The sequence below is a fragment of the Choloepus didactylus genome, chromosome 27 (genome assembly GCF_015220235.1).
Source record: "Choloepus didactylus isolate mChoDid1 chromosome 27, mChoDid1.pri, whole genome shotgun sequence".
Classification (NCBI taxonomy): Eukaryota; Metazoa; Chordata; class Mammalia; order Pilosa; family Megalonychidae; genus Choloepus; species Choloepus didactylus.
In genome coordinates, this window is record NC_051333.1 from 5,702,110 (window position 1) to 5,711,768 (window position 9,659).

Below are 9,659 nucleotides of genomic sequence, written 5' to 3' on the forward strand. Positions count from 1 at the left end.
AGGAGTGTTTCCTGTCCACCAGGATGGTGGCTGTGAGTGGACACCCCCCTTTTCTTGGGAAGTTGTGGTGTTTAGTGAATTTTCTCAGCCACTGGATTATTGCCTTTTGTCTCAGAGCTCTCTTAGTTCTGCTCTTAACTTGACGTGCCCAAATTGCAAGTCTTTGAAGCTTTCTGTATTGGGCTTCTTAGAGTAATTGTTTTACAAAAAGAAAAAAGGATTAAAAAAAAAAAAAAAAAAGGGCCCTCCTCAGAGATCTAATGGGTTATTGAAATGCTAATAGACAAAGCAACCAGGGCCATTAAGGAAAGGTCCACAGGGCAGAGAGATCAGCTTTTCTTCGGGATTTGCATATGCGCCTGAAGGCCTGAGCTCCGCCCTTCCCCTTTCTGTGTTCACCAGAACTCCAAAAATCCTCTGCTTTTATTTTGGAGTTTTTCGTGTTGTTTTTTTTTCTATGCCTGTCTCCTCTCTGCTGGGCTGGCTGCTCTCAGATTCTCTGGTGTCTGGTCTCAGTCTATCTATGGTTGGAGTTTGGATCAGTAGAATGAGTTTCCTATAAGGGGTGCCACTGCAGTTCTCCCTTCTCCTTCCCGGAGCTGACAGCCCCTCCTCCCACGGGACTGAGCCTGGCAGGGAGGGGCGCGGGTCCCCTGGCCGCAAAAACTTACAGATTTCGCTGATCTCAGCAGTTCGACATTTTCATGAGTGTTGTGTGAAGTATGCCCAAAGACAGATTGCTCTGTGTTGTCCAGTCCACGCAGTTCCTGGCTTTCTACCTACTTTCCTGGAGGAGTAACTAAAACATACAGCTCACCAGTCTGCCATCTTGCCCCGCCTCCTCTCTCTCTGTTTTTAACATTGGACAGTCTGATCAGTAAGTGTCTTGGAGTAGTTCTATTGGGATCTATTCTGTTTGTGTATGCTCTACTTCTTGGACCTGTAACTTTATGTCTTTCCCAAGGTTGGGAAATTTTCAGTGATTATTTCTTCTATTATTCTTTCTTCCCCTTGTCTCTTCTGTTCTCCTTCTGTGACACCATAACACATATATTCATGCCCTTCATGTTGTCATTCAGCTCCTTAAGACCCTACTGATATTTTTCCTTTCTTTTCCCTATCTGTTATTTTGTGTGTATGATTTCAAATGTCCTGTCTTCCAGCTCATTGATCCTTTCTTCTGCCTGTTCAAATCTACTGTTGCATGTATCCATTGTCTTTTTCATGTCTTCTATTTTGCCTTTCATTCCCATAAGTTCTGTCATTTGTTTTTTCAAGCATATTATTTCTTCTTTATGGTCATCCAGTGTCTACATTATATCATTCATCTCTTTTTTGTCACATTTACTTCAGCTCACTGATTTGGTTTAGGAGATGTGTTTGAAGATCTTTAATTAGTTGTTTCAATTGCTGTGTCTCAGTTGAAGTGTTCATTTATTCCTTTGGCTGGGCCATATTTTTGTGTTTCCTAGTGTGGCTCCTTATTTTTTTTAGCTGCCTAGGCATTTGATTTTTTGATTAGTTTATTCTGGAGCTAATTTTAAGTCCTTTGCCTAGGGTTTTCTTGTTGGTTGGTGTGTCAGTTTGGATGTATTATGCCCTCAAATTGCCATGTTTTGTTGCAATATTGTGGGTCAGACATATTAGTGTTGATTAGATGCAATTCTTTGAGTGAGTGTTTCTGTGGAGATATGAATCAATCAACTGTGAGTGGAACATTTGATTGGATAATTTCCATTGAGATATGGACCCTGCACATTTAGAGTGGCTCTTAATTAAATCACTGGATTCCTGCATAAGAAGCTCAGACAGAAGGATCTCACTGTTGCAGCATAGAGAGGAACATCCTGAGAGAAAGCCCTTTTGAAACCAGAATTCTGGAGCAGATGCCAGCCATTTGCCTTCCCAGCTAACAGAGGTTTTCTGGACACCATTGGCCATCCTCCAGTGAAGGTACCCAATTGTTGACTTGTTACCTTGGTCACTCTATGGCCTTATGACTGTAACTGTGTAACCAAATAAACCCCCTTTATAAAAGCCAATCCATTTCTGGTATTTTGTATAATGACAGCATTAGCAAATCACAACAGTTGGCTCTGTTCTTTATCCTTTGTTGTTCATTTCAACTTATTCTAGACCTCTAACATAGTTCCTATTTAGTTGATCAGAATTTTTTCTTTTCCTTTTGCCCTGCCCCTAAGTAACCTTTTTGTGAGACGGGCTCCCCAGATGTGGTCGACCCCAATCAGGTTTTCCCAGTACAGAGAGGCCCAGGTCTCATGAGGAGGGTACAGACTTCCTCTGTGAAGCACTAGACTCTGTGCTTTTCCTATCCTGTCCAGAAGGTGGCACTTGTCAGCCTGCAGCTCCCCACCAATGTAAAGAAGTGCCATAGCTGCCTTTAATTCTACACAGACTCTGTCCCTGCCTGAGTGTGGCTGACTGAAACTGTTTTCTGCTTTCCAGCTCCTTGGATCTGAGTTCCTTGAAGGAGGGCTGCTGCTTGAGCTGGACCACACACCCCTTTTCTTGGGGAAGTTACACCCTTTGGAGAATTGTTTCCCCTACTAGGTTTATTGCTTTGTCTGTCAGACCTATCATAGCTCTCTGTTGTCTGGGTCCAGAGACCAGTTGCAAATATCTGAGGCTTTGTGTAAATAGCTAATTAGAATAGTTATATAAAAACAAAAAAGAAATCCCTTTTCAAGGCTTTTCCACAGCCCCCAAGTTTTGTCAGTCCCAGTATAGAGTATTTGAAGATACGTGCTTTAGGCTATTCTTTCACTTGAGTAGTTATTCTCCAACACCTTTAATTGCACCCTTGTCACAGAACTACTGAAGTGTAAAAAGATAGAGTCAGAGGGCAAGAAAAGAAAAGGGAAAGAAGAAAAAAAAAAAACAAACCCTTTCAGAGATGGACCCCAGCTCACCAGGCCCACAGATGTGAGCTGGAGAAACTGAACCAGGACCAGCAGAAGGATGCTGCAGGGGCCCCAGGGAATGGATTTGACCATGGAAACTTCTTAGTAGACTGCTATGATTGTATTAATAGAAAACCAACTCACCTAGACTATTAGAAGAGCCAGAGCTGCTTAAGGGAAGGAATTTTTAACAAGCATATTTTTCAGCTATCACTTTATTTCATTTATGGGTGGCTAGAAATTATTTTTCCTCTATTCCTGATACAATTTCTTTCTGGGTGATACATTGGAAATTTATTCTGCCATTTTTGTGGTGTCCTTAATGTATATTTTCAGACAGCATTTACTAGCTTTCACAGTATCAGTTTTAATCTTTGAATTCTTTGTATTTTATTACTTCTGAAAGAATATTCTCCATGCCATAATTGTAAAATTTTGATTTCTATTTTTTCATGGAATGTTTTTATCTTTTCCTATTTCCTATATGGCCCTTGATACATGTAACAATTATGTGTGTAAATCATATAAGGTAGGATAAAATTAAATTTGCTTCCATCCATGACTGTTGAGTAAGCCATTATTTCCTTACAGATATGCCAAACCACTTCTGATAGTTCAGTATTTATTATATTAGAATGTCTCCCTAGGAGTTATTTATCTTTATTCATTCACTTGTCAGGTCATATTGTATCGCCTTATCTATGTACATTTTATAATTTGTGTTATAAACTAATACAGTACTATTTATTTTATTGCTCAAATTTTTCCTGCCTTGTCCTTGGGAATTCTCTTTCACATTGGAAACTTGACTGTTGATATATCCCTAATCTTCTGTTTCTCTTCAGCAATTCATTTATTTTTGGCACTACAAGATGCTCCAGGCTCATCTTGAACCTTAACTGCTCCAGACATAAAATCATCCATTTCTCCATAAAGCCTTTGATTAGACAATGGAATCAGAAAGAAAGTTCTAGGTTCTAAATTTATTCATTGACACTGTCACTGATCTTAGCCCCTCTAAGCTGTCAGAGCCTGGAAATATACATTTACAAATATTTGTATAATTATTTCTTCATCTATGCCTCTGTGGATCTATATGCACTCATCCTTATGTCTCTGATTCTACTCCAGTACCACAGGTTTCATTCTTTCCCCCCCCACTCCATTCCTTATTTTTACATACCTATTTTTATCATGTATTATACCTTTGCATGCTTTCAAGAATCTCCTTATGTTGGGTAAGGAGAATTTATAGGTACATTGAGAAAGTATGTTTATGACTTTGCCCTTTTAAATTCCACTTTAATTTAAAATGGGATAAAAATCTCCAGTGTATCATTAATTTCCTCAACTAGGAAGCAATGCAGACAGTAATTAATATGCTCATGCCACATATTTGCATTACTCCTGACCCCAATCTGAATCCTGCTGCTGGGGAGTTAATACACCCGTTTCCTTGTTTCTCTCCTAATTAATACAAGGTGTCTGTCTCTTCAAAGGTCACTGAGTAACAATAAGGTAAGAGGAGATCCAGAAATTTCATATGGGTCTACTGGTGCAATAGTGCTACCCTCCTCTGATCTTGGCAAGTGTTTAAAGCTACAACTTTATCTCATGAGAGTATTTTGGGTTTTCTTAGAGATCAGTGGTCCTGAAGTGTTTTGTTTTTGTACCGTGTAAGGTGTTTTTAAAACTCCATGACATGATTTTAAATGGAATCCAATCTACAGGGTAAACAATTGCAAAACATACAATTGTTAGCATATCTTTAATATTTATACTTAATAATAAACAGGAATTTATCCACCCAGAAAACACCTCTATCGAATGCTTGTGGAATTATAGTTTAGTCTCCAAAGCTGCAGAAAACTGAAATATCTAACAGCTGACTGATGATGTATGAGTCAGGATAGGCAGGGTTCTCCAGAGACATATATAGATATGTGTGTGTGTGAAAATATTAGGAGATTTATTACAGAAATTGACCCACACCACCATCGGGATTAACGAGTGAATTCTGTAGGGCAGGCTGAGAGGTGGAAACTCCACAAAGTGGTATTGCATTCCCCAGAAGAACAGGGCAGCCTGATGTGGAGATAGAAGCTCTTCTGACTTCTAAAATCCTCAGTTCTCACTTTAAGTTTTCCAACTGATTGGATGAGGAGACTCTCCTCTTCTCTGATTGTAGACATAATCAGTGGTAGATGCAATCAACTGAAAATGGTGTAAATGCATCTAAACTCTCACAGTAACAATAACAAACAATGATATGTGCAACAACATGAGTGAATATCAAAGGAATTATGCTAAGTGAAATACAAATGCTTTAAAGTGCCATATACTATATGAGTCTATTTATATGATGTGCTGGTTTGAATGTACTATGGCCCCCAAAATGCCATTATCTTTGATGCAGTCTTCTGGAGGCAGATGTATTAGTGTTGATTAGGTTGAAACCTATTTGTTCAATGTTTCCATGGAGATGTGACTCAATCATCTGTGGGTGAGACCTTTGATTGGATAATTTCCATGGAGGTGTTACCCCACCTATTCAAGTGGGTCTTTATCGGATCACTGGGGTACTTTAAAAACAGCCATACAGGCCCAGACACAGAGCAGCTGCAGCTAAGAAAGGACAAAATGATGCAAGAGCAACACTTTGGAGAGTGCCATCTTGAATGTAACCTGGGAGCAAACAGACCCAGCCACAGGCCTCCCCTACTAACAGAGGTTTTCCAGATGCCATTGGCCCTTTTTTGGTGAAGGCATACGTGTGCTGATGCCTTCATCTGGACATTTCATGGCCTTCAGACTAACTTTGTAACCATATAAATCCCCTTTATAAAAGCCAATGCATTTCTATTTTTCTGCATAACAGCAGCATTAGCAAATCAGAACACTTTGTTTTAAACTGTAGATTAATTTCTAGGTAAAATACAGAAAGACAGTGTATAAAACTTCCAAGAAAGAAGGGTAAAATGTAGAATTATTTTAAAAATTAACAGGAAGTTAAGATATGCAAAATAAGAAAATAGAAGATGTGTTATGAAGAGAATACAATCAGTTGATAAATTTAATTCCAAATAAATCCATTATTAACAGACTAGTTTCTCCTGTTACAGTAATTTATTGTTTGACTGCATTCAATGAGATATTTTTTTCAAGAGAGACAGCAAAAACATAGAGATTAAAGAAGAACATTGAAAAGATATTTCATATAATTTTAAACAATTAATCAACTAAAATAATTATATAAATATAATAGATACACAGATATAAATCAGATAAAATAGATTTTGACATTGAAAAATTTTGTCATTGTAATTAGTATTATTTTTACATTGCCTAATATACAATTTTAAAATATTATTGCTTGATAGATAACAAACATTATCTGTGTATGAATGTAGGTATATATACATATATATATATACACAAACTGACATAATACAAACACATTTGCATGCAGCCTATATAGAAAATATATATTGTGTATTTACTGCCACTCTCTTGAAATATAGCTTCATAATTGTGCTTACAATTCTGTGATGGCCAAAAGAAGAAGCAAAGTAATGCTGTGCAAAGAGATAACATTTACATATATCTGATGGAATTAGGGGAATTTTTTTTCCTTCTGCAGGAAAAGCTGACCCCAGATACACTGGAATCACAGCCCATGAGAACAAAGGGGCTGACAGTTGGGAAACACAGAGTAAAAATTGCACCTATCTGCTGTAGCAACAAACTGGGACTATCAAAAAGAGAAACACAAACCTGAATGATGCAGGAGAGGGTGTAAAAGGATACAAAGGTGCTCACCAGTAGAAGGATGGTTTGTGTAGCTCTGGACTCAGGGGAGGACCTGGGGGAGAGGCTGGTCCTGTGGATGTGTTGGACCCGCTGCTTGTGCCTGTACAGGATGGAAACCGTGGAGCCACTGGCCCAGAGCATGAGCCCCAAACACAGAGCATCAGGGAATGATAACAATGCAGCATACAGTGAGTCTGCACTTCTGTCGTGATATTTAGCAGAACAGTACCTGAAATCTTTTCTCTTTATGATGGTATCATTTCTCCAATTGCCAGTCACAAACACAGGAAAAATGATATTTACCAGCATGTAGAGGAGCCAGCACAGGGATATGGAGAGGGTGATGTAATTGGGAATTTTCACTTTAATCTCTGCCCACCTGGAGTTCCTGGGGATGATGGTGATGGCTTGGAAGATACTCAAGAGGCAGGTGCTGCCAATGGACACATCCCTGCCAATACTGCGAAAGTAGAGAAGTTTGCATCCAGTATCATTGAGGAAATCTTTCAACCCAAATGCCGCCATTGTCCTGGGGACTCCACTAGTGAGGATGGACAAGGAGTTGGCTACAATCAGGTTATTGAGAATCAAATCTGTGGATCTTAACCTGAACCCTGTGACATAAAGGAAGATATGACGGTAGAGAAGAGAGAAATTCCCCAGCACCCCAACTACAATCTGGCATAAGGTGACCAAGCCTGTTGCCAAATCCCTGGAGGACATTCTGCAGGTTCCCAGACACTGACGTTTCTCTTCAGAGCCAGAAGATTCTGCACAGGAATAGGAGATGTGGGCCACATGTCAACTGAAACCCAGTCTTTTCCACTTAGTACTCACTAACAAATATTTACTTAAAGTCTGTGTTTTCTTAAGAGTTTGCTGATAGATGAATGTATAACATTTAAAGTGTGTTATTAATGAGTGAATCACTGCTATGAAGACTGTATATATGGAAATTTCTTTATTCTTCAAAAATCTATGAGGTGGCCACTACTATTGCTTTTATTATAAAGACAAGGAGAACTTAGGCACAAGGAGGTTTGCTACATTCACATGCTGGTTAGGGGCAGAGTGGAGACTTGAACCTGGCTTGGCAGTTAACCAGCATGCTCTACTCACAAAACTAGTTAGCTGTGTGTTTGCAATTTCCAGATATACATTGAGTTTTGTCTTTACTCTGTGTAATTTGATTTTAAACTGGTGATATCATTTACCCATTTTGGTGGTAGCAAGTGTCCAGTAATGTGTAAAAATGTAATCCAGGGGCAATATTAAATATCAATAAAGTTTAAAGGATAATATAAAGTTGATGCAACAGTTGCAGTAAAATACTACAGGAACCTTCCCCATAACCAAGCTGGATTTAAGGAAAGCAAGATTGGCTCAATATTAGGATGGCAACAGAAAACTCATTTGCTTTCATGCCAGGAACAAAGATATGACAGAGCCTACCTCAGAAATAATTCAACTGTCTCCTATGGCACACTAAACTACAGGATCTGAAACACTAATATGTAAAAAAAAATAGTGTAGGCTAGAAACCAAATCATTACTCTGCTATTTTTGGAATAAGATTAGAATATTTTAAGTTATTAGAAATACCACAAGATACATTTGAGCATGACAACTTCTGAAGCCCATAATTATAAACTTACCATTTCTTTAATGCTGCCTCCTTAATTCAAGAGGGAAACAGACCACCTAGAAAATCAGGTTTTCTTTTCACTCTGATTATGCACAAAAAAAATCACTGTTACTGATGATGACACTGAAATCCACTAGGAGCCATCAGGGACAGGTTTTGAGGCTCAGACCCCCCATGTCCCTACACCAGCTCAGCCCAGGACTCAGGAATCATTACTTGTCCCATGTGACATTAGCCCTGGGTGAGTTTCAACACCAGAATATTCCCCTTTTTCCAATATGATCACTTACACAGACTCCTCATATACCTTCTTTCTCTACGAACCCTCTCTCTTGGACTAATACCAAAAATACTCACCCTACTCCTTTCTGCTGCTAGGACAGGGGGCTCAGTGTGACAGTCAGGATGGCCAGCAAGTGTCAGAGGGAGCAGCCTGACCCCGAGATAAGGGCTTGTGATCTGTGACCTCACCTCCCCACAGAACTGCAATTATCATTTCACCTGTAGCTGCAATGGGACTGCAGGCTTGGGGAGCTGAGAATATTTTGGAAAACCTTTTTCCCAGTTGCTAATTACCAGAAAATAATTACAAGCTCCTACTTAGCATCTCCAGAGAGACTTTGCAGGGTTTGGCAGAGGCTCTTTCTGTTCTGTGAACCCTGGAGGCAGACAGCGTCTCAGTGGAGGGAGCAAGTAATGCTGAGGTCTGGACGTGAGGGACTGGCAGTGAGGTAGGTGCAGCTCACTGGAGGCTCTGCTTCCCTGAGAAGTCCTTCCACACAAATTAGAGCTCTTTCCAAATCTTCAGTCCACTGAGCTTCACCATCATTTAAGTTGTGACAAGAGAAATGGAATCAGGCAAAAGAAATGAGAAAGATATGTAAAGAGATGTAAGTACAAGGAATAATATGGTGCCAGTAGTTTACATTTGAAACCATGGAACCCATCTGAACAGCTCAATGCCAATTATTTTTTACTCATTTACACAATTTTGTTGGAAAATACCCATTCCCATTATTGGCTCCCTCGGTAATGATCAGAAGTCTAAACAGAACAATATCCTTAGAAGTCAGAAGCTTATGAATTTCTCAAAATAAGAGCATGACGATCGGATGGTTTAACAGGGAGATTCTATAATTGTTCTTAACTATCAGATAAAACAATGCTACTTACTCAATCCAAGGAGACTTAACAGTAACTGCAGTCCTCCATGCACACACACACACACACATTTGCTTAACTGTCAGTAATGAACAGTAGTTTCCTCTGTAACTTTAAGAACA

At 39.2% G+C, this 9,659-nt stretch overlaps 1 protein-coding gene across 1 annotated transcript; it reads right to left on the bottom strand.

Moving 5' to 3' along the window:
• Positions 1–6,515: 6,515 nt before the first annotated feature.
• LOC119521879 (vomeronasal type-1 receptor 4-like) lies at positions 6,516–7,454 on the bottom strand. The gene has a single exon (XM_037820536.1). The coding sequence runs from the start codon at positions 7,452–7,454 to the stop codon at positions 6,516–6,518; it is 939 nt and encodes a 312-aa protein (XP_037676464.1).
• Positions 7,455–9,659: the final 2,205 nt, after the last annotated feature.